Source organism: Schistocerca piceifrons, chromosome 2 (genome assembly GCF_021461385.2).
Source record: "Schistocerca piceifrons isolate TAMUIC-IGC-003096 chromosome 2, iqSchPice1.1, whole genome shotgun sequence".
In the NCBI taxonomy this organism is placed as follows: domain Eukaryota; kingdom Metazoa; phylum Arthropoda; class Insecta; order Orthoptera; family Acrididae; genus Schistocerca; species Schistocerca piceifrons.
The window spans coordinates 120,358,009-120,384,940 of NC_060139.1; the positions used below are offsets into that span (position 1 = coordinate 120,358,009).

The 26,932-nt window shown below is 40.4% G+C and overlaps 1 protein-coding gene and 2 non-coding genes across 3 annotated transcripts in view; 1 reads left to right on the forward strand and 2 right to left on the reverse strand.

Annotated features, from left to right (window-relative positions):
- Positions 1–24,004, reverse strand: part of LOC124776358 — a 96,361-nt gene extending 72,357 nt beyond the window's left edge. The window contains exons 1-3 of the mRNA XM_047251310.1: positions 23,768–24,004; positions 10,926–11,083; positions 10,699–10,849 (exon numbers count right to left, since the gene is read on the reverse strand). Of these exons, the coding sequence (XP_047107266.1) occupies positions 10,699–10,849; positions 10,926–11,083; positions 23,768–23,822 (364 nt within the window). The 5' untranslated portion in view covers positions 23,823–24,004. The remainder of the gene's footprint in view (positions 1–10,698; positions 10,850–10,925; positions 11,084–23,767) is intronic.
- Positions 11,582–11,655, reverse strand: Trnat-ugu. Its single transcript has one exon. It is a non-coding gene; the product is annotated as a tRNA-Thr (tRNA).
- On the forward strand, positions 12,060–12,133 carry Trnat-ugu. Its single transcript has one exon. It is a non-coding gene; the product is annotated as a tRNA-Thr (tRNA).
- Positions 24,005–26,932: the final 2,928 nt, after the last annotated feature.

The window sequence follows — 26,932 nt, forward strand, 5'->3', positions numbered from 1 at the left end:
ATTAAGTAAAAGTGTAAGGCTGCTCAACCTGGTATTTATAGAGCATTTCAGAGAAAGTTGAAGAAGTGTTAATTGGGGAGATGTACAGGGCTACTATAATTAAAGTTAGACTTTCAAAAGCGCTGTAGAAATAACACTACTGGTCAGAATGATGTCAAATTGCAATGAAAAATTATTGGAGAAGGGGAAAAACGTATGGCAGAAGAAGAAAAATATTGCAAAAATTGATCAAAAGAAGGCGTATTTGTCAGAATACGTAAATGAAATCATTTGTCTTGTGCACCACCCACTGAGGTTGGCATACACATGCCAGGTACACAGCTTTTCCTCCTTCTGCATCTGCAATGTTCGCCATGACTGTCTCAATGCAGAATTGCTCTCTGCTTGTAAAGCTGTATTGCAAGAATGATGACTGTGCACATGTCGCTCTCAGAAGTTCCGGAAACTGAAAAGTTTGATAAAAGGTGTTGGTCTGATGACTGCCATGGGTCTGGAGAAAATGATTTGGAAATTCAAAAAGACGGGTTCTTTTGGTGTGCAACCTGGTAGAGGGAGGAAACAAATTGATTTGACATCAGTGGAAGAAATGGCCACAGCAATGCAGGAGGAGATGAGTGATGGTGTGCAAACATGTAGAGCACACAGAATTGCCTCAAGATTGGACATACTCATGAGCACGGTGCGTAAAATCCTACGAAACATTCTTCTTTGCTATCCATTCAAAATTACCCATGTGCATGAGTTGCTTCCTGTTGATCTGCCAGCAAGAGACCTTTGATTTAGAATTACTTGCTCGCATGGAAGTGGACAATGATTGGCCGTGGAAGATTTTGTGGACAGACGAAGCCCTCTTCCATCTGACAGGATATGACAATACACAGAATTTTCGAATATGGGCAACGGAAAACCCACAAGCAAATCAATCAGTACCACTTCATCCTGAAAAGGTCACTTTGTGGTGTGGGCTTACAGCATAATTTATCAGAGAGGCATATTTTTTTGAAGAGACAGGTGCTTCCAGTCCTGTTACCTGTACCGTCACTGGTAAGCACTATGAGTGTCTTTTGCACAACCATGTCATTCCAGCTCTCCAACAGCATGGAAGTGTGGATGGGATCATCTTTATGCAAGATGGCGCACCTCCACACATTGCGAATCCAGTTAAGCAGCAGCTGAAATGCGATTTCGGAAATGCTAGAATTATCAGCTGCAATTTCCCTACAGCCTGGGGTTGACCCAGTCACCTGATCTTAACCCGTGTGACTTCTGGCTGTGGGGCTATCTGAAAGATGTTGTGTTCAGTGTTCCGATTGCAAACTTAGCTGCATTGAAGGCACACATTCCGCAACACATTTTGAATGTGACCCTGGAAACACTTCGATCAGTTGTGGAACATGCTGTTTCTCGATTTCAACTTCTTGCAGAAAAAGGTGGACAGAATATTGAACATGTTTTGCACCAGTCGCATGGAAGTTAATAATCCAATTCGATTTTGATTGATGTTTTTTATGCGGTTTTTGGCCCCAGGACAATTAAAAACTGATTTTTCCCATCCGATTTGATATGACCTTGCTGGGGTGGATTGGATTACACAACTAGCAGTACCACACCTGTACACCCATGCACACTGAGTAGTGCAGTTTGTTTAACTTCAAACGTGTATCTTAGACACTGTTGTGTGATTCACTTGTAGTTAACCATTACTAAATTATGATGCTTACAGCACCATCTATTTCTACATTTTGTAACTATTTATTTTTCTTCTGCCATATGTTTTGCCCCTTCTCTGATAATATTCCATTGACATCATTCTGACCAGTGGTGTCATTTCTAAAGAGCTTTGAAAGTTTAACTTGAACTATAATCACCCTGTATATAATGAGCCAAATGCTAATGATAAATGCAACATATTTCTTGATAAATTTATATCCCTTTTTGAACATTGTTGCCCCCCCCCCCCCCAAAAAAAAATAGTAAATGTAGACAGTTCTCAAAGAAACCTTGGATTTCTACAGGTATGAAAGTGTCTTCAGAAAGAAAAGGAAAACTGTATGGCACAGCACGAATTAGTACAGAGACAGAAGTAATTTTACACTACAAAAATTATACTGAGAAAAGCTGTCAGAAAATCAAGAAATATGTATATTAGGGATGAAATTAACAACTCAGGCAATAAAATCAAATCAGTATGGAATGTTGTTAGAAGGGAGACAGGAAAAGTAATCACTGGGTTAGGTAGCATTACTATTAAAGAGAATGAGACCATGTTAACCAACAGAACACAAGTAGCTAATGTATTTAACAACCATTTCCTAAGTGTTGGTGAAAATAGTTCAAAAGAAAAAGCCAAGCAGTACATGGAAACATCAATTTTGAGACATCCTAATCAGATTAATTTCTACATAACAACCTCTTGTGATATATGGAAAAGCTTTGAAAAATAAATTTTCTGTTAGAGTATATGACATCTCTAACAAGACATTAAAACAATGTGGAGCAGCTACAGCTGATGTTCTGAGCCACATATGTAATGCATCTCTAACTCAAGGTATTTCCCCAGACAGGTTAAAATATGCCATTGTCAAGCCTCTCTACAAAAAAGGGACACCAAAGATGTCAATAATTACTGGACAGTATCCTTGCTTACAGCATTTTCAAAAATCGCCGTGAAAGCAATGTACTCAAGAGTGATTAGCCATCTCAATAGTAATGGGATACTTAGTAAATCACAGTTGGAATTTCAAAAATGCTGTTCCTTTGAGACAGCAATATACAGTTTCACTGCCCATATAACAGTCTTTAAATAGTAAAACATCACAAATAGGAATTTTCTGTGACTTACCCAAAGCATCCGATTGTGTGAACTATGACATGTTACATAAATTACAATTCTATGGTATAAATGACATATGGGTGGTTAACGTCATATCTACAGAACATGAAGCAAAACGTTTCTTCATGTGGTTTAAGTGATTTAAGGAAGTTTCCCACTTCATCCCCAACTGGGATGAAATTACATTAGGTGTTCCACAGGGTTTGATCAAGGGTCCCCTTCTGTTCTTGATATATGTGAATGACTTGCCTTCTTAACTGAAACAAAAAGCTAAACTGACACTGCTTGCCGAAGATAAGAGCACCAGTAAAAGAAACTCCAATTGAAAATGATACAAATAACGTCTTTGGAAAAGTTATTTATTGGTTTTCTACGAATGGGCTTGCTCTGAACTTCGAAGAAACACATTACATCCAATTTTCCATTGCAAGGACTATGGTTCCTTCAATAAATATGACACATCAACAGACGTCAGTAGCCAAGGTAGCACAGTAAATTTTTGGGTGTACATATAGATGAGAATCTTAATTGGAAAATTCAAATTTCAGATCTCCTAAAGTGACTAGGATCAGCAACTTTTGCAGTCAGAATTATTGCCAATTTTGAGAATACAGAAATTGGAAAACTAACATACTTTGCATACTTTCACTTTCTGATATCTTATGGAATAATATTTTGTGGTAACTCAACACTTGGGCAAAAAGTATTCACTGGTCATAAGAAAGTAGTTAGAATAATGAGTGGGGCTCATAGTCACACACCTTGTAGGCATCCGTTGAAAAGGTTAGGAATTCTTACAACAGCCTCACAGTACATTTATGCAGTAATGAACACAATAGTGACATTCATTATCATAATACCAGAAGGAAGACAGACTTACACTATCCTCTACTTAACCTATCTTTCGCACAGAAAGGGGTAAAATATGCTGCTGTAAAACTTTTTGATAAATTACCAGATGAAATAAAATGTCTAACAGACAGCAGTAATAGTTTCAAAAATAAATGGAAATCATATCTCCTTGACAACTCCTTCTATACCGTAGGTGAATTCTTGAACAGGAATAAATAAATCTATAGTTGCAATATATGCTTTTGTGCCATTTAAGGGAGCGGGGTACGTAATAAAAATTTTAAGCTTTAAAAAATCTTGAATTATCCATGCATTTCTTGTGTACTTGACACATTCCATGTCATAACAGTCACCGACACCGAGGGACTGATCAAAAGATGACGTAACTACCTAACAAACAATGATGACAACAGCAATGATGGTGATGGTGGTGGTACCAGAACGCACAACCTCATCAACGTCACTGATTTTAATGGACATGAGCATATTCATTCAATGAAGAGAAAAAAAGGCTTTGCTCACAAGAAACATTACAAAGATCGTAGACGTTTACTAGCAACTTCTATTTACTTTTGGCAATGTCGGTATTTATCAGAGTGAGAATGTTCCACAGCCTTCTATGCTACACTGGGATGTCCAGTGGCAAACAATTTTCACAAACTGACAAAGTTTCAGTAAACCTGTTAAGAGGAGTGGTATCTCACTCTCCTGTTCCAAGATAACGCAATCCGTCTAGGGTGCATTACTAATGTCTTCGATCTCTGGCCAAGCTGGCTTCCCACAATGCTATCACTTAGCTTGCTACATTGAGCTGTTGCCTGTGCCACCATCTCACTTCATAGATGATGAATTCGCATTATACTACAACATTTGCAACACGTGGCAGTTTAATAAAAAAGGCCAGAGCTCTTTATGTGTATTGGCTTTTTCCTATAAAATTTATTAAAACAAATTCTCTGTACAATAATGTTCCCTGGCAGTTTTAACAGACGGCCTTGCCACAGTGGATACACCAGTTCCCGTGAGATCACTGAAGTTGAGCACTGTCGGGCGTGGTCGGCACTTGGATGGGTGACCATCCAGGCCGCCATGTGCTGTTGTCATTTTCCGGGGTGCATTCAGCCTCGTGATGCCAATTGAGGAGATACTCGACCGAATAGTAGCGGCTTCGGTGAAGAATACCATCATTACGACCAGGAGAGCAATGTGCTGACCTCTCACCCGTCCTATCCGCATCCTCCTCTGAGGATGACGTGGCGAACGGATGGTCCCAATGGGCCACTTGTGCCCTGTAGATGGAGTGGTGGCAGATTAAACAGAATGGGGTGTATGACAGTGCACATTTCATCTTCATGAAAAGAAGAGTTTTGGTTTGCATGAATTAAATATTGAGATGAAACCTGGTAACAGATATGAAAGAGGCACAGATGACCCTCCCAACCTCTGCCGATGCCAACTACCTGTCCTTCTGCTACCAAAGGTTGTGTGTCTTCCACAATCTTCCCTGCCATCACCGGAAAATCCACTATGAAGAGTGGACAGCATAGATGATTTATGGATATATGTGACTGTAGGCTTTCCCAGCATAAACTATTGATGAACGTTTCTCAGGTCACCAGTTGGGTGGTAGCATTGATATCTCACGACGTTTCGGGAAGTGTCACACTACCCATCATCTGGCGAAGTGTCGAGATTCATGGAGAGCGGGCTATTTATATGCGCGGTCACCCCCCTCCACTAGACCTCGGGTAGCTGCGGTGGACCAGCGGCGTGCGCGCGGTGGTGGGGATGGCGGTCGCCCTCAGCAGCCGCGTTCGATTCTCAGTGTAAACATTCTGTCTGCGTCCGCGGCAGAGGACGTTACAGGGGCGCTCTCGACGGATTGCCACTATCGCAGGGTTCCATGCTGCGCTGAGTTGGTATCCCTCATCTCTGTTGACCAGATTGTCGCGAATCGTCGTTTCTACTGATTCTTTGATAACGCTTTCCCAGAAGCCAGATGCGCGGCACAGTATCTTTGTGTTTTCAAAGTTGAAGGTGTGTTCTTCATTTATGCAGTGTTCTGCTATGGCTGATTTTTCTGTGTGACCTAGTCGCACACATCTGATATGTTCTTCGCAGCATTTAGATACACAGCGCTGTGTTTACCCAATGTATTGTTTTCCGGCATTCGTATGGTATGCCGTATAATCCTGGTGTGTTAAGTTTCAGCACGTCTTTGGTAGAACGTAGGAGCTCCCTCGTCTTTGGTGGCGGTCGGAGAGCGGTTTTGATAATGTATTTGCCCAGAAGTCTAGCAATTTTGGCCGAGAGTGGACCCACGTACAGAAGGAATGCGAGTCGTTTGTCTCCTTCTTCTTCACCATCTTCTTCTGGGGTTCTCACTGCTTCCGTCTTTCTTTTAATTGCCCTGTTGATCTGTGTTTGGCTGTGGCCATATTGTTGGAAGACTTCACTCAGGTGTTGCAGCTCGGATTGTAGGCTGTCTTTGTCGCAGATGGCGCGCACCCTATGTACCAAGGTGGTCAGTACTGTTTGTTTTTGTGCTGGATGGTAGCAATTTGTTGCATAAAGGTATAGGTCTGTGTGTGTCTTCTTCGTATGTACTGCATGGCCTAGTGAACCATCTGCCTTCCTCTTAATTAAAATATCAAGGAAGGGGAGGCATCCATTTTCCTCCATTTCCATTGTAAATTTGGTGTTTGGATGAATGCTATTGAGCTGTTCCAGAAACTCATCTAGTGCCTGTGTTCCAAGTCCCCACACAACAGACGTGTCGTCGACATAGCAGAAGTGCTTTGGTTTCTGTCTGGCAGTTTGAAGGGCCACCTCCTCGAAACGTTCCATACAGAGGTTTGCAATCGCAGGAGCCAATGGGGAGCTCATGGAAACACCGTTAATCTGCTCGAAGAATTCCCCGTTGCACTGAAAGTAGGTAGTTGTTACTGCGTGTTCGAAGAGGCTGACTGTTTGTAGTTCAAAGTGCCAAGGAGTCTTGAAGGGGCACTTTCGTGAAAAGCGACGCCACGTCGAAGCTCATGAGTAGGTCCTCCCTTTGTAGTCGCATGTCCCTGAGTATTTTTATGAATTCGGCTGAGTTTCTCACAAGGTGGCTGCAGTGTCCCACAGATGTGTGTGACTAGGTCACACTCAAAAATCAGCCATAGCAGAACACAGCATAAATGAAGAACACACCTTCAACTTCGAAAACATGAAGGTACTGTGCCAAGCATCTGGCTTCTGGGAAAGTGTTATCAAAGAATCCGTAGAAATATGGATACACGACAAACTGGTCAACAGAGATGAGGGATACCAACTCAGTGCAGCACCGAACCCTGCGATAGCGGCAATCCATCGGGAGCGCACCCGTCAACGTCCTCTGCCACAGACAGAATGCTTACACCGAGAACCAAATGCGGCCGCCGAGGGCGACCGCCATCCCCACCACTGCGCGCAAGCCGCTGGTCCACCGCAGCCACCCAAGGTCTAGTGGAGGGGGGTGATTGCGCATATAAATAGCCCGCTCTTTGTGAATCTCGGCACTTCGTCAGAAGATGGGTAGTATGCCACTTCCCGAAATGTCGCGAGATATCAACACTACCACCTGGCTGGAGACCTGAGAATCTTTTCATCAATGACTAAGGGGTATTAAATTATTGCAACAAGATACAATTTTGAAATATAAGTACGTTTTCTTTTCTTTGAGGCAAATCCTGCAATGTCATCCCTTAGGAGATTGAGGGAGGCCACCATTCCTAGACAACCATGCACAGAATTCAAGGAATTCCAACCTCCCCATTTACATCCACATACATATTTCACAAGCTACCATATGGTGCAAGGAGGAATGTACCTTGTACAACTACTAGTCCCTCCCTTTACTGTTCCACTCACTAATGGAGCAAGGAAAAACTGACTGTTGACATCTCTGTATGAGTCTTAATCTCCCTTACCTTGTTGCACAGTCCTTATGCATGATGCACATTGGTGATCAAAGAATCATTCTGAAGTCATTCCCCAATGCTGTTCCTCTGAACGTCCCCATCAGTGTTTCTCGAAAAGAATGTCTTCTCACCTCCAGGGATTCCCATTTGAGTTATACAGCACTTAAGTACGTCACGTGTTGAGCAAACTTACCAGGAACAACTCTAGGAGCACAGCTCTGAACTGCTTCAATGTCTTCCTTTAATCTGGTCTGGTGGGGATCCCAAACACTCTGCAGTACTCAAGAAGGCACAGCACTAGTCTTCTACACACATTCTGTGTCATTTACGGATGAGCTGCACTTTACTAAAATTCTCAATACACCAAAGTCGACCATTCGCTTTCCCTACTACTCACCTGAGGTGCTCACTGCATTTCATATCACTGTGCAATGTTATGTATAGATATTTAACCAATGTGACTGTGTCAATCGGTATGCAAATGCTGTATTCAAACATTATGGAATTGTTTTCCTACTCATCTGCTTTAATTAATTTTTTACTCATCTGCTTTAACTTAATTTTTCTATATTTACACCAAGTTGCCATTCATCACATCAAATAGAAATACTGTCCAAGCCATCCCGTACCTTCCTACAGTCACTCAAGGAGGGCAGTGAACAATCGCAGATTTCTGCTCACCGTATACTGGGTTCTATTGCTTACCAAGTCTTTAAGCCACTCACATATCAGACAAACTATTCTCTATGCTTGAATCTCTATTAATAGTCTGCACTATGGCAATGTGCAAAACACTATCCAGATATAAAATGGTTCACAGGACGTTGTGCAAGGAAAGAACAAGCAGACTTTTAGATGATTGTTGCTTTCTAAATCTGTGGTGACTTGTGAACAGAAGCTTTTCTGCATCAAGATAATATATATTTGTATTTAGAATATGCTCAAGAATTCTGCAGTGAACCAACATTAAGGATATTGGTTCGTAATTTTGTGGATCTGTTCTTTTACCCTTATTATATACAAGAGTCATGTGCATCTTTTTCCAGCTGCTTGGCACTTTGCACAGCGTGTGACATCACAATAAATGCAAGACAGTGGGGTCAATGTCGAAGAGTACACTCTATAATTGTGATTCTATCCATACCTGACGACTTATTTGTTTCCAATACTTTCAGTTGCTTCCTCATGCCAGTGATGGCTATTTCAATGTCCCCCATATAGGAATGTGTGACCCTCAAACCCCATTATCTCATACACTGCCTATCCCACTGCTGCAACACATTCCCCTTGATTACAGGGACGCTAAAAGTATGTGATGAGTTATGCTATGAGTGATGATTGAGAATTAGAAAGAACTGTTCACCCATTTCACTTTCAAAAAGAGAAAAACTACAGTGGAAACTTAACTTAATAATGTAAATACATGTGGCTACTCACTGATGGAAATCATATTGTCCACTCAAATTTTAATAAATTCAAATCTCCAATCATTTTCGAGATTGGTCCAGATGACACACTAAATCACATAGCATTTCAAATGTCCATCCTAATGTTACCAATATGGATAATTTGTTCGCTTCATTACTGCATCTGACAGCTTGGTTACTGCAGCTTGTAAAAAAATTTTATTTGATAAGTAAGTCAAAATTGCATACAAAGTTGTATGTCAGTAGATTAAATAGAGAATAATATCATGTACATGAATATTTGCATACGCGTGAATGCTCATGTATGTGTCCTCTCCTCAAAATAAAACACACTGTAAATGACATCAAAGTTCAATAAGCATTTTTTTTTTAAGTCTCTTTCCAGCTTATTCACTGCTGAGAAGTACCAGTCAGCAGCACTTAACAATTCCTTATTTTTATTTGTCAACCTGGGTCATCTCAGTTGTTCTGGTATTTTTCCATTCTACTTTTTTAATATTTTTTTTGTGAGCCTAACAATATTGATACATGAATATAAATCATCTTGTTGGCCACTAGCAGAATTTCATGAAGTGGCAGTGTTTTCAGATAATTAAACTAGAATGGTTCCATCAATGATCATATTAATATTACACAAAGTTTTCGTTTAAATTTCCAGGATAACAACTCAATAATAGATTCAGTTGGGAGAGCACACCACAGAATTGCTTCAGGGTAAATTGTGTGATAAGAATCATTTGTTGTGTAGATTCAAGATCATGTAGAAACCTGTTCAAGGAACTTTGTACTCTAACCACTGCTTCTCAGTATATTTATTCCTTAATGAGATTTGCTGCAAGTAATATACCTCTATTTCCAACCAATAGTTTCAATACTAGGAATAAGAACAATCTACATAAAGACCTTGGTCCAAAATGGGGTGCAGTATTCAGGAACACACATTTATCAATAAATTGCCAGCAACTATTAAAAACTTGGTTTCAGATAAAGCACGGTTTAAACACAGTTTGAAAGACTTTTTGATAGGCGACTCCTCCTCCCCTATAGATGAATACCATAACAGAGACAGCTAAGCCAGCTTAATTGAAAAAGGCCTGTTAGATTTCAGTTTTGACAGCACTTGGTCACAAGAGTCAAGATTAGGTATTCTGTGTATGGTAAATTGATTAATAGTGCTTAACAATATTTCATTCTGACACCATGTTAATTCTGCAAATATTAGCTGTTCCAGTTTACTGCATTGTACTCACCTATTTTGACAATCTCGTGACAAATGATCAGGGTAGTATGTATTATATTAAAATGTTTTATGTTATTATGTTATACTTTCAGACATGTTTCACACACACGAGAATCATCTCTTTTTTGGGTCTATGGAACGAAAACTGAATCTAAGCCAATCCAAGACCTGTATACCAAAGGCACACTTTTATCTATTTTTAGATATCACAGTAATTTAGTAGTGTGTGGATAACTATCAATCCTTTTGGAAATATTAAACTTTGCTTATTTCAAGGAAAATTCATGTCTTGAGGCATGACAAACTTCAACCTCAAGGACTATTATATAAAAATTGAAAGTTTTAAAATCTTGCCCCCCCCCCCCCCCCTACAAATATCTGTACAACCGTGTGTGTACGTACCTGTTACATTAAACATTATTCTCTGACTGCAGATGTGCCACACTATTAGTGCTACTCTCTCTACTATTACTTGCACTTCATATGGGCCTGGAGCGTACACAGGAGAAGGGTATGACACATTCCAGTATCTAACAGTGTCGTGACCTGTGCTCTGGAAGAGAAGTATGAATTAACAAAAGTTTGCAAAATTACATACTGATATGTACCACATTCAGTCCAATACTTACACTTGACTGGTGCTGGGGTAAGGCATTATCACGCCAGAGGAACAAGAACGTCCCAGATGGAGCATCACCCAGTACATCAAACAACTCTGCCTTGAATGTTATATTTGCACCCAGTACAACAGGACCATTGTGTGATAATGTCACAAAATAGCAATTACCTAAAAAGTGTACACAAATTCAATTATTTATTAATTTCACAACTTGCTCCTGTGCTACAATGAAAATAACTACTCTTACTTCTTTGATACTGTTATCATAGTGCTAATAAATTGCAGATTCTAATGAAAAACAGTGTGTTAAAAACTCCAAGTAAAATAAGGAATTTCTGCTTGTTATGTGCATCACATAGTCTAGCTCCACTGTTCTGACTCTGAATATCTCTTAAATGAAAATGGTGCCTCCTTGTCACCATCACTAGTGAGCAAATTCAAGGATATGTCATCATCACAACATATCATGGAGCAAGGGATTTGTGAATTATGCACACACACACACACACACACACACACACACACACACACAGTAACTGTTCTTGAAAGAACGGAATACCGTTGATGACCGTGCAGCTTTTCCCTGAAGTAAATGATGACTAACTGAAATCCTCAGCTGCCGACAGGTGTTGTTGATATACCTCGATGTGGACAGCTGAAAATGTGTGCCCCGACCGGGACTCGAACCCGGGATCTCCTGCTTACATGGCAGATGCTCTATCCATCTGAGCCACCGAGGACACAGATGGATAGCGCGACTGCAGGGACTTACCCCTTGCACGCTTCCCGTGAGACTCACATTCCCAACTGTCCACAATTCTACATATGTCATGAACCTTATAGACATTTGCCCATCCACTCATTACTCGCGCACACTTTGGCGATTCCCGTAAGAGTTTGGCCAACCTGTGCACATTCGCACAGACGAAGGTCAATGGCTGGGTAGCCTTTAACTATATATATGAAGACAGTAACTGTCCTCGAAAGAACAGAATACTGTTGATGACCGTGCAGCTTTTCCCTGAAATAAATGATGACTAACTGAAACCCTCAGCTGCCGACAGGTGCTGTTGATGTACCTCGATGTGGACAGCTGAAAATAAGGATAAGGGATAAGTCCCTGCAGTCGCGCTATCCATCTGTGTCCTCGGTGGCTCAGATGGATAGAGCATCTGCCATGTAAGCAGGAGATCCCGGGTTCGAGTCCCGGTCGGGGCACACATTTTCAGCTGTCCACATCGAGGTATATCAACAACACCTGTCGGCAGCTGAGGGTTCCAGTTAGTCATCATTTATTAAAGCAATCTGTTAATCTCCCAACATTAAAAGTCAAACTGTATAGCAGACTAGGACTTTAATCTGGATTTTTGCCTTTTGCATGCAATAAGCAACTACCCTAGTTTTCCAGCAACCTTTTTGGTTCAACTAAGGTTCGTTAAGTCTGTCAAGGCTTCTCTCTCTTAACGGGTTCAAACAATGAAAGACTGAGACTTAAACCAGAATTGTAGCCCTTTATGGTCAACACTGACATATGGATTGTCACTTTTAATAGCCTGAATCATAGCTTAAATCTATCAAGGACTGTTTCCTTTATTCTCTAACCTGGTACACTGCATAATTTAACAACATAAATTAATACCTTTCAACATGTTGTTTAAAGTTCTATTACTTCATGAAAGAAAGACTGTGCAGATCTCCCTTTGCTGATGCTGTGAATTATCTCACCAAGTGGTGATGGTACTGTTCAGTGACATCAAAAGAACTGATCTTAGTGCCTGCTCTAAAATATTACAAGGCAAATGTGCTGAAACAACGAAAAAATACTGAGTCAATCTAACAAAGCATTGGACAAAAGAAGATGAAAATAAATTATAACTGAAATAATTAAAATGCTATGGGAAATAAGTGTAGGTGTGTGATGTCTACATTAAAGAAACAGATGATCAAGCCACTCTGCAACGCACTAATACCTCCCCTTGAGTTGCTGTAGTACGAGTACAGACAAAGGGGAAAAAATTAAAATGTGTGCCACTACCATTTAAAAGGGTGGATGCCAAACAAAATTTATCTTTTCACTTTTCCCAGAAAATAATAGGTAATCGCTTCAAATGTTAGTATATGAGCTAGTTGGTTCTCTAACCTGCTGATGGCTGTTTTAAGGCATTTGGAGCCTTGGTTACCAATGATCCGATACTATTTTTATATACCATTACTTCTTGCCACTGTAGCACAATAACCAGTACAAACATTGTCCCAGGGAGTATCTTTTATTTTATTATTCTTATCAAGACTTACTTGGTTCAAAATTCAATGAGCTCAGGGAAACATTTTTTCGACAATCATAGAATTCCACAGAAAACTCAGTTCGCACAGATGTTACGGCATTAGCCATGTTTCCTTCTCCCAAACTTCACCTAGTTTGTTTCCATAAAGACTTCTGGTCCTATAACTGTCATAAATTGTTTGTTGTACACTCAATACAAACTTTATGATGGAAGGAAGACAAATCAACCATTGTACGTGTATACAGGCTGTAATTTGTGACATTTCTCGCCTTCTTTGGACAACATGTGGAGACCCATATGGCACAGAAGTCACATATTTTTAAGACTGTCATTTGCAAATTACAGAACTGCATACTGCTTGATAGTGCATCACACCTTGACCATGCGACTACCCTTCCTTAACTTCTGCCGGCACCAGCAATGATATGAACCTTCATTTGGCAAAAAATTTGCTGGAACATGGCGTTTCAGGCAATTCATACTGTATGGTAAAATGTTGTGCACCAGCATTCATGAATATAATGTGGGTTCGCTCATTCTACAGAAAACCACCTCTCCCAGCGAACATCTGTCACACTCCATTTTCAATACTGAACTACAACTATGCAAATGATACTCACCTTCGAATGGGCCCAAATTTTGCAATACATCACAGCGCTAATTACAGTACTGACACTGGTCGAACAATACTGTCACATTTGACTCGTGCAGAGTGAGCACTAAAGATGTGCTGCGAACTAGCCACAACAAGCTATAACTCCCCCTAAAATCTGACAGTTTTGTGAAAGCAACTGGAAGCAGTTAATTCCATAAATTATCTGGGAGTAGGCATTAGGAGTGATTTAAAATGGAATGATCATATAAAGTTGATCGTCGGTAAAGCAGATGCCAGACTGAGATTCATTGGAAGAATCCTAAGGAAATGCAATCCAAAAACAAAGGAAGTAGGTTACAGTACACTTGTTCCCCCATTGCTTGAATATTGCTCACCAGTGTGGGATCCATACCAGATAGGGTTGATACAAGAGATAGAGAAGCTCCAGCGGAGAGCAGCACGATTCGTTACAGGATCATTCAGTAATCGCGAAAGCGTTATGGAGATGACAGATAAACTCCAGTGGAAGACTCTACAGGAGAGACGCTCAGTAGCTCGGTATGGGCTTTTGTTGAAGTTTTGAGAACATACCTTCACCGAGGAGTCAAGCAGTATATTGCTCCCTCCTACGCATATCTCGCGAAGAGACCATGAGGATAAAATCAGAGAGATTAGAGCCCACACAGAGGCATACTGACAATCTTTCTTTCCATGAACAATACGAGACAGGAATAGAAGGGAGAACCAATAGAGGTACTCAAAGTACCCTCCGCCACACACCGTCAGGTAGCTTGCTGAGTATGGATGTAGATGAACAGGAAATTTATAACCAAGGTTGTAACATATATCTGGCTCCACCAATTGAAGCTGTGCTCCTAATTTCCTGCCTATCTAGACCCTCAGAAATTACAAAATACTCTGGACAAAACACAAATGTTCAAGACAAACAAGATTGCGCAATGCATTGCTATACCTCAATATCTTCCAACCTAATCTAGACCTTGAGCTACAATACAAATCAGCAGGTTTTCTTTCTTTTCTTCCACATTTGTTGGTTTCACCAACTCACAACCAAACTGTTAGCCTATCTTCCAATCTAATCCACACCTCAGGCTAAGTTACAGATCCATCTGTCACCAAAATCAGGCTTAATGTTTTCACATTCATTGGTTTCATCTACTCACAACTAAACTCTTACCTTCCAACCTAATCCAGACCTAGCTACTGAACAGTCTGTCACCAACACTCTTTTTGTGGCCAGTCAAGCTGTGCTCTTATGTCCCAGCCTATTCATACCCTCGGAAAGTAAGACATATAATGGGAAAAAAAGCAGCCTAACCAAACTCCTTGTATTCTCAAGCTATTTGGAGAAAAACAGTCAAATATTTGAGACAATGAAGAATATAAACATTACTGTTTCACTCACTGCAATTTAAACTGTAGTATTTTGTCTAAGCCTAACCATACTCTTGGAAATCGTTACACGGAAACTGCGGCATATTCGGAAAATACCAGCCAAATATTTTTAACAAACATGAATAGGAATGTCATTGCTTCACTTGTCACAATTTGAGCTTTGCTTCTACATCCCAGTCCAATCAACCCCACCCCGCCCCCTAAAAAAAGAACCCAATATTTATGACAACCAAAATTGTATGTGAAGGAATAACTCTGCTTATTCCTATACAGTATGTATAAAAATCCATGTGTGTGTACACCATAATTAAAAAGTCATGTTGTAATTAGGTGATTAGATCACATCTGCTGTGCTGCTGTAATTAACTGACAAGATCATTTGCCGTGCTCACTGTGATTGGCTGACAGTGGCAAATCGAACATCCACCATCTTAATTTCAGAGTTTTGGAAGCTAATATGCTATATTTGGTGGATTTCATATTTATACATGCCTACTACAAAAGTATGCAAATAATACAGCACTTTAAAGATCTTACCAAAACGTTTTGTCTGCAGTACAGTTTGTTGTGCTACAGTGGAAGGCAGACCGATAACGATATGTAAAAATTTTACCAACGTTCTTTCTGAATAGGAGTATGTGCAGTTTGTGTATCAGGCAAAGTCCGGATCCCCTCAGAATTTTAAGTTTATGCTACACTCATCAAACTGCCACTTAAAATAGAAGACATGTCACCAGTGAAACCATTTAACTTGCTCTTATCAGCATGCACACTACATTCAGTTAAAATATTGGGCACTGTCACAGTGACATCATAGGTGTATAATTATAGAAGCTTCTCATGGTGCAGGAGGAAACAATTTGTTTAACACTAATGTCAAATAAAGAGCTGAGCTACAATGATCTTATTTCATCTGAGTGAGTGGATGCAAGTCTGCCATGTCCGAGTGGCCAGTTGAACAGCCCACAGTAGGATTTTTATTTATTTTAAACACATTTGTTTACTTCATATACATATCTGTCCTCACCACTGTCATAACTGACCACAGGATGATCTCCCAGGATGTCACAGAATTCTTGACACAAGCCTGCTTGGCTGATGCATCTGCGATCTCGTTGCTGGGAACTGTGATGTCCTCCATTACCGAAGGAGTGAAGCATCTTTTCCCGCCTTCCGCAGAGGAAACAGGGTGTTCTGAATGTTTTGGACAAATTTCTTTGCTGGTTACATACTCAGTATGTTCCATGAGATGCTCTGGGAGTCAGGATGTTTAATCTACTTTAGATTCATCAAGATTGTATATAACTCAGAATCTGTAACATGAACTCCCGTTGTTAGGAGAATCTGAAGGATGTTATCTACAAAACAATGAAACTGCCAACAAAGTCCCATTGCTTGCAGACATGGGTAGATCTGTGTGTCAATACAGCACTGCTTTAAAATACAAAGAAATACATGCCAGTAGATACACTCTGCCATATTCAACTTGTCCTTGCAATCCAGGTAGTTAAGCTAAGGCTCACATACTCAATTTCACAATCATACCTCAGGGTAGCTGTTGAAGCGTTCCCAATTCGAGTTCACACTGATCATCCAGAACATTACAACCATCGATATAAACCCATGAGAGCAGCTTCACCTGGCAAGGAATGACTGTTAGTCAGACACATGCGTGGTGCATGCAGTATCGCTGAGCATGATGTCCACATGTAGAATGGGGGAGGCGTGTGATCTATATGAGTGACCGAAGGCAGACTGTGATGGTCTGGAAGCCTGGCAGCACAGGTATTTCAGAAACTGCACGACTTTTTGGGTGCTCACGAAGTGCTGTGGTGAGTGTCTTTGACACAGGATGAAAACATGTCCAGATATCATGGAGTTGGGTGGCCACCCCTCATTACAGATGTTGGATGTCATAGACTAGCCACACTAACAACACAGGACAGGTGGTGAACTGTGGTGGATATAACATCACACTTTAATGCTGGGCGGAGAACAAATGTGTCTGCACTCACACAATGCACTGGACACTCCTAACTATGGGCCTCCAAAGCCAACGATCCATGCACGTGCCAATGTAAACATCTCAACTTTGGCAACTACAACCTAAATAGGCACATGACCATTGGCACTGGATGCTGGCACAGTGGCAGAGCACTGCATGGTCTAATGAATCCCGACACCTTCTTCATCATGCTGATGAGAGGGTGCAAATCCATCGTCTTCCACAGGAACAGCTCCTCGACACCCGAACTGCGAAAAGGAGACAAGCCGGTTGCGGCTCCACTATGTTTTGGGGAACATTTATGCTGGTATCCTTGGGGCCAGAGGAGCTCATGCAAGGCACCAAGACAGCCAAAGAGTATCGAGCACTGGTTGCAGAACACAAACTCCTTCATGACTACAATATTTCCCTACAACAGTGGAATTTTTCAACAAGATCATGTGCCATGTCAGAAAGCCAGGAGTGTGTGATGATGGAATGGTTCAAGAAACACAGTGGCAAGTTCCAATTTATGTGCTCCCCCCCCCCCCCCCCCAAACTCACCAGATCTGAATCCTATCAAACACATGTGATATGCGGCGTATGATCTCATCGCCCTCTCCCCGGAATTTACAGGAATAAATTGACTTGTGTGTGCAGATGTGATGCCAGCTCCCTCCAGCAACCTACCAAGGCCTCACTGCTTTCAAGCCACAATGCGTTTCCACTCCAGTCCATGCCAAAGGTGTACATAACAGCTATTAGGTAGGTGGTCATAATTTTCTGGGAATGTTATACTGAAAAGGTGCACAGCCAAGTGTTTGTAACTCGTGTAGCTACTAAAAGAACAGTTGTGAACACCCCCCCCCCCCCCCACAGGAAGCAGCTAAGTATCAAACCCACTATGCCCAACATGGATATTTGTGGGCCCAGCTTCAGTCTGTCTCAATAAGGGAAAGGAGGAATACAGCAGCCATTTAGAAGCTTTCAATAACAACAGGAAGCTGTTTCTTATTTACAGCCACACTTTCTCTGATTGACGTATTTGCCACCGTAAAGTGAGACAACAGTTCGCATCCTAATGGAACACAGTTTATATACCCTGTATGTATCCTCGGATGGGTTATCAGTTTACTCTTTCCTTCAGTTTTCAAGTATCCTCGTCCCCAGCATAATAATACATAACTTACCTTTCCAACTTTTGTAGTATGAGAAATGTTTAGTTGGTAGTTCTGTACCGATTTTGTCTGCTGAAACATATAGAGCCCTAAATGAAACTGAGTAAAATATCAAATTCATCCCTTGTCCAGATACCATCTCTTATAGGGCCTTTAGAATCCCATGCTGAAAATTCCATAGCAGTTGCAACCTTCCTAAGCAACCAAAGAATGACTTGCTCTAAACTGGAGATAAAAAGTATGACCCACAGCCACACCCAAAATACATTTTTTCTCACTTAAGCCACAGAAGTTTGCATTGCTCACGTAAGATTTTAAAATGTCATTGATAATGAAGTATTGATATGTGATGCAGATGTCTGCTAAGCACAATAAATTTTGTACACTTACACTTAAATGTTACGTGGTAACATACTGGCATAGGCCAAACAGTCAGGAAGAGGCTTGTTCTTACACAGCACAGATCAGCCCAATTCCGTCATGCTGCGTCACATTCAACATTTTTACTTACGATGGTTTAACAGACCCATAACCCTTGGACATATAATTACGTCAAAATATTATCAAAGTTCTTTAAAGTCGTATCTTAGGAACTCTACATTCACTTCTAGATACTTCCAATTTTCAATGACGTCTTATATGTCATACTAATACTGAAAGGACAGAAAACAGAAAAATCATCCATCAGCAATCTTCCTTACTGTTAATGTCATATTGCAAGACGTGATAGTAAAGGCACACACAATTCAAACTCTACCCACACTGAATCTGTTCATTTCTTCACGGTAGCAAGAATGTATCCAACACAATACCAGAAAGATGACCAACGGTAGAAGTATTGGGTAAAAGTTAGAAAAACATCCCAAAAACATTAATATCCTTGCCCACACACAAAAAAATATTGTCAGGGTGAGGAGGCTGATCATGATACCCACTCCAAATTTCTAGCAGTTACTTCATCCTCTGAATACACATATAGGGTGTTTCATACATACCATACAAGGACCTTTTCTCTGACATGATTTATCCAGTATTTATCATGTGAAATACATTTTAGGCAAAGTGATGAGATCTTACATTGCCTGGAAACTGGTGAAAAATGGACAGAACTAGATTATGATTTCAGATAGGGAACATGGGAAAAATTAGGTATTAACTGAAGTCTTTGATATTGCTTAGCCAACTCAAAACTCAACTGTTACTTTTCGATCCAACCTAGGTCTTCGACTCACCCATAGATCAAAATGCAACTATGACTAAGATTCCATATTCACATTTGTTGGCTTCACCATCTAACAACAAAAAGATTTCATAGTCATATATGCTGGTTTCACCAACTCACAACTAAGACATTTAACATTGACGAACTCTCAACAAAATGGTCATCTTTCAATAATATCTATATGCCAAGCTATGCTACAGATCAACCTGTCACCACAACCTACAGCCCAAAAAATAACATAGACACAAAAAATACTGTCAACATTCTTTTCTCCTCCTGTCTACGCATGCTACAATGCCATTATGCCACAAAATCATTATGTCATGGGACAACGACAACATCAAGTATTGGTACTTTCAGTTAAAATGAGTGCTAAGCACATTTTTCCTTGGTCATCATTCTTCAATCAAATTTTTCCAATCCAACATTTGGTAGCAGTGACTTGGCCAACACAACAGTGAAATGAGCTCCCTGTGACTATTTCTTACAGAGGTGTATCGACCACCAACAGTGTCCTACAATGTGATCAATGTGATGTGATAGCCTCATGAAGTGGACCAGTCACGCTGAGATGCACAGATACTCCGTGGTATGGGAGGTGCACAAAGGCATACATTACTACGCTTAGAAAAAGGCAGTAAACACAGTAAATATTTATTACTGTAAACTGAGAGAGAAAACAATTTTATATTCTAATAATTTGTTGTAAGTGTTAAAACTGCACATAAAATTTTATTCAATGTTAAGAGCTTTAGAAATGTATTCTCTAACTGTGATATTAAAAGGCACATCCAATGCCCTACCAAGTTTCTTATCCTTTCCTCTAATATTGTTCAAACTGTCAATTTCAGGTAGAGTATTTTGGTATTAAAGAAACATTGAAAATGTTGAAAACATTTTAGACACTCAAATGTTCTATTTTTAGTGCTTTTTTCAACAGAAAGCCACTGTTTTCTCAATTTTCCGGCAGCTCCCAGGCAGTCTAATGTTCACCATTCTATTCAGCCTTATCAGTCGGATTTATATACATATTTTACCTAAAAAAAGACTGGATGCTCTGTTTCTGAGATATAGTGTTTGTACGATAATTCTGAAACACCCCATGTACCTCGGCACTCCCCTGCACAGAGCCAATTTACTGGGGACAGCAGTTTAACATGCAGCACCACCAGTTCTCCAGTTAATGCTGTATCTGTGCTTGCACACCAGCATAAAAAGTTGTTCTGAAAATGTCCTATGTCTCATGTTTGGTATGTCCTTGCTGTCTGACAGACACCATTGCCAGTCTTTGTTTCAATATTGCATATCTTACCAGTTTTCTAAGTTGTCTTTTAAATTACACAAGCAGTACACCTAAACTACAATTTCATAGTCACTGTTATTATTCTCATTCAACTTGCATCTCACACAATAGCTAGTTGTCAGACTTCTAGTGAAACTGAATAAAATTTTTGTACCTCTGAATACTTTGTTTGGTAATTTTTCTAAGACTGCAACAAATTCATAACAAGCATTAAGAAACTTAAAAGCATTGTTATTTTTTCCTCCTTTCAAGGTTCATTTACACTCCACAAATAAAAAGACAATATGAAATTCAAACTATCAACAGACATAGGTGGACAAACAACTAGAAAAGCAATAACTTCAGCTGCTATAGAAACAGGTTGAACAGCAGCAGCTGCTACAATAGCAGCAGCAACAGAAGCTAATAAAAGCCACTACACACCAGGAGCGAGCAACTACGTCACATGCTTAAATCACCATTACTGGCAGCTACCATTAACAACATAGACATTTTGACGAAAGAGTGAGCACGAGTAGTGTGTCCAACATTGTGGGTTCTCCAACTATAGGAAAAAATGATGTTAATGTTACGAACAATGAACCACAATGACACAAAGCATAGTCAACAATGTTATTTCATCTGCTTCATGTGTTATCTTCCTCTCTTCCCCGTGAGATGCAAACATGCTAATAGTGGTCCAAAGTTTCTTTTGAGTGTACATCTTAAACAAACAGATATAACTATGTGAATATACACACATCAAAAAAAGTTTTACGTCACCCCGGTCCCCAGAACTCCTGAAGATAGACATTGACTGTGGATATTGTATCACAGGCACAGTCCCTTTGGCTGTTGAGAGATGTCACTAAACCCACCCAAAGATGTATACAACAACGCATGAGCAGCGCCTATTAGACGGAGGGGGTCCGACAGCCCATCAGTTCCAGTCATTCCACCACGAAGGAGGTACATGGCTTGTGTCCTCTGTAGTTCAACCATGCCTAGATGGTCAATACTGCGGCACATCGCGTCCGCATTGTTACTTTGTGCCAGGAAGGGCTCTCAACAAGCGAACTGTCCAGGTGTCTCAGAGTGAACCATAGCCATGCTGTTCGAACATGGAGGAGACACGGAGAAACAGGAACTGTCGATGACATCCTCACATGCTCACTGAGGCCACCCAAGGGCTACTACTGCAGTGGATGATCGCTACCTATGGATTCTGGTTTGGAGGAACTCTGACAGCAACACGAACATGTTGAATAATGCTTTCTGTTTGCAATAGAATGCATGATGCGCAACTTCACTCCCAATATCCGTGGCAAGGTCCACCTTCACAACCACATCATGCAGTGCATTACAGATGAGCCTAACGACATGCCGAATGGACCACTCAAGATTGGCATCACGTTCTCTTCACCAATGAGTATCGAATATGCCTTCAACCAGACAATCGTCGGAGACGTGTTTGGAGGCAACCTGGTCAGCCTAAACACCTTAGACACACTGTCCAGTGATTGCAGCAAGGTGAAGGTTCCCAGCTATTCTAGGGTGGCATTGTGTGGGGCTGACGTATGCCGCTGGTGGTCATGGAAGGCGCCGTAATGGCTGTACTATACGTGAATCCCATCCTACAACCGATAGCGCAATCACGTTGGCAACCATGTCGGTAGCATATTGGCGAGGCATTCGTCTTCACGGAAGACAATTTGTGCCCCCATTGTGCACATGTGAATGACTTCCTTCAGGATAACGACATCACTTGACTAGAGTGTCCAGCATGTCCTTCAGACAGGAACCCTATCGAACATGCCTAAGATAGATTGAAATGGGCTGTTTATGGACGACATGACCCACCAACCAGTCTGAGGGATCTACACCAAATCGCCGTAGAGGAGTGGGACAATCTGGACCAACAGTGCCTTGATGAACTTGTGGATAGTGTGCCACAACAAATACAGGCACGCATAAATGCAAGGGGATGTGCTACTGTGTATTAGAGGTAGCGGTGTGTACAGCAATCTGGACCACCACCTCTAAAGGTCTCGCTGTATGGTGGTACAACAATGCAATGTGTGGTTTTCATGAGCAATAAAAAGGGCGGAAATGATGTTTATGTTGATTTCTATTCCAATTTTCCGTACAGGTTCCGGAACTCTCGGAACTAAGGTGATGCAAAAGTTTTTTTGATATGTGCATAAGAAGAAATTTGATTCTAATACGAAGCACACTATAAACCTGACCTCACCAAGTATCTTTCTATTTAAGAATTATTCTAACTTTTATCTCCCAACACCAAACATTTTACATTCTCTCATTCCGCCCCCGTCTATAAGGCATAAAATTTCTCCATTCCTTCGCCCGCATCTCGTGGTCGTGCGGTAGCGTTCTCGCTTTCCACGCCCGGGTTCGATTCCCGGCGGGGTCAGGGATTTTCTCTGCCTCGTGATGGCTGCGTGTTGTGTGATGTCCTTAGGTTAGTGAGGTTTAAGCAGTTCTAAGTTCTAGGGGACTGATGACCATAGATGTTAAGTCCCATAGTGCTCAGAGCCATTTGAACCATTTTCCATTCCAACATACCTACGGCTATTACGTGAATCCTTCCACAACCTAATACGAATGGTTTGTGATTCATGTAAAAAGATTCCTGGGCACCTAGGTACAAAGACACTTGTTTTGAAATTGTAAGTGATGGTTATAAACTCTTATAACCATGTTTCAAGTCTCTGTCGTACTTTTAACAATGACGGGTGCACTTGCAGAAAGGAGTTGTTAACAACATGTAACCACTCTGAATATTTCCTACTGTTACGCATACAGTAATCGAATAATGATATCAATTTATACTTTTTTTTTAAACACATGTGCAGCAAATTACTCTACTCACCAAGTGTAATGAAGTATATATTGACGACCAGTAAACACAATTTATGACGCTCCATTGTTGTCAATATGTGACTGTATGCTATAAACTAAAGACAAGTTTCACGTATTACTCGACACGCCACTGTCATACACAGCCACTGACATTTGACAATACGACGACACAGTCCAGGCACAAAATAAACAACACCAAAGACATTATACGCCAAAAACTCGCTCACATCTCTTCCATCTGTGAGCTCCATCAATGGTTTCCGTCCATAGACATGTCTGTGTTTCCATCAGGGAGTTTAACCTCCTTGGTTTCTATGTACATCTACGGAGTGAGCCATAGGCCCATAGGGTATAAAAATCTCTACTCTACAGAGGGCACAGTAAACAGTCGCGATACTTCGCCTCGATTTTGTTGCCCACTGCGCCAGCAGCGCACCAAGCAGCCAGTAAGTTAAAGTGTAGAGTTCGGCGCGATCGTGAAAGCTAAAGCGAATAGTAGTAGTTTATTTTGGTTTATACAGTGCTTTTTACAAATGGGAATGTAGTGTAGCGGAATAAATTGCAGCAACAACAACAAGAAGATACCACATGTATTGTTCATGTTTCCTAAGGACCCTTGAAGTATACACCATCACATTACCAAACTGTATCGTCAGGATTCGCTTGCAAACTACATGTATATTAATGATTAATGTTTCGTTTTTAGAGCAGAAAATGGATAGTGAATAGGAGACGAGAACATCTTAGGAAAAAAGACCATGTCTACCTTTACAATAATGTTAAGTTTTGTCTATTACACGTCGAACAAAACTAGTTCATGAATGCTGATACTAATAAACTCGTGTGGAATGCAATTAACCACATTGTCTAACATTCCTCATAAGCCACCTCATTTGATGCTAAAGTGGAAAGTGCCACAGAGGTTCGACAATCCGTCTAACGCTGTAAAACACTCATATAAAGATTTGAAATGGCTGCTTCTGTGCCATAGATCAGTGCCAGATTCATCTGAATCGGCAACACAGACCTGCTTTTGGTTTTGCTATACGTGAAGACCGCCTTAAACTGACTTCCTCTGTTTAATATTATTCCTCGATTTGATTCTCAGGTAGCACATCAGCTTCCTCTATTCTCGACGTCCTCTGTTTCAGTTTCCATCTCTGTTTCAGCACTATCAACATCATGCTTGGTTGCATTACTGTATCATTTTGACTACTTTCGTTTATTTTAGGTCTATAATCCTCTAAAAATACTACGTCTCTACTACTTATTATCTTCTTATTAACAGAATTACAAAATCTGTAGCCTTTTGAATCCTCACAGTAGCCAACAAAAATATATTTTTGAGATTTTGCATCCCATTTTCATCTTAATGGATTTGGAATCTGAACCATGGCTTCAAATCCAAAGACTTTCAAGTGCTTTAGATCCGGTTTTTTTTCCCAGTCCATACTTCCTAAGCTGTCTTGTGTCTTATAGCTTTGGTAGGTGATCTGTTAATTAAATACAATGCTGTTGACACAGCCTCTGCCCAAAAACACTTAGGTAGCTCAGCATCGCTTAAGATACTTCTTGCCTTTTCTACAGTAGTTCTGTTGGCTCGTTCTGCAACTCCATTCTGAGAAGTACTGTAGCGAATGGTAGTCTGATGCCTAATACCCATTCCATTCAACTGTTCCTTAAACTGTCTGTTTACATATTCTGATCATTTGTTTGATCTAATAATTTTAATTTTCTTCACAGTCTGTCTTTCGACTATTTTGCAATAAACAAAAAATACATCATTCACTTAATCCTAGCTATTTAATAAAATAAACATACATGTACCTAGAAAAATTATCTATGAATGTCAGGAAATAGAAGCTACCTCTTTAGGATTTATTCTCCATAGGTCCACAGAGATTTGAGTGTATGAGTTGCAAGACTTCGGTGGATCTGCTCTGACTCGATTTAAATAGCAATCTAGTCTGCTTCCCTTGCAGGCACACCTCACATTGGACATTATTCGTTCTATAATTTTCCATTCCAGTTGCCACATTCTTCAGTAAAGTCATACTTTTCCTATTCAAATGTCCAAGTCTCCTATGCCACAAGAAACCTTTTGCAGCATAAACAGAGTAATTTCGTGCTTTGGTAGTATTTTGAATTGTATTCACTTTGTAAATACCTCTTACATTACTTCCAGTAGCTACAGTATCACCACAAGAGTCTATCACTTTGGCTCCCTCTGTATCTAAGATAACTTTATTACCCTTCTTTACTATTTGCTTACTGACAACAAATTAGTTGCAATATTCTTTACATAATGTACATCATGAGCAGTAACAATTTCCTTTTCCCCATTCACAAGAAAATAAGACCCACTTTTCCTGCGAGTTCACACTTTAACTTAGATCATTCAACTGTGGAATTCCAATGTCAGTCCTTGACTGAACGTCATACAAACGCTTTGGTAATGTGCACAGATGCTCCTGAATCTAGGAACCATTCTGCATGATCGTCACTCGCTTCATTAAAAGAGTAAAAGACAGAAAATGCCTTACCTTTACAGGTAGTCTTTCTCTCAGGACTACTAGAATTAACATGCTTCTTTTCTTTTATACTTAACTTTTCGTTACACTGTGAAGCAATATGTCCAATTTTCTGGCATCTGAAACATCTTATTGGCTTCTTCTTCTTGTACTTAGAGTAAAAAGTCGACACTGTTACTTTTTCGGAAGCATTAGAATCTGGTTCATTCTTCACATCCTGTATATTCTTTACTTTAACACTATCCTCTGTATTGGGTATTCCCAAACTTTCCAAATCCATAATCACTGGCGAATATTTCTCTGGTAGTCTAGCTAACAATAAAGTTCCAATCCATTAATGTGCAATTTCAAAACCAGTATTCCTCAGACGATTGGAGATTGAAATTATTTTATTCACGTATTTATCCACGCTTTTACACTGATTCAATCTTGTGGTTATCAGCTCATGAGGTAATCCTACTTTTCTGGTTAAACCACCATCTTCAGATGAGTTTTTCAGTATGTCCCATACCTCTTTTGCTGACGCAGCCTTTTCTATGTGAACAAATTCACTGGATCAATCAAAAGGATTAGTTTTGATTTCGCCTTCCAATCCATAGTAGCAAAACGTGATTCCGTAGGTTCCAGTTTACCGTTTACGATGT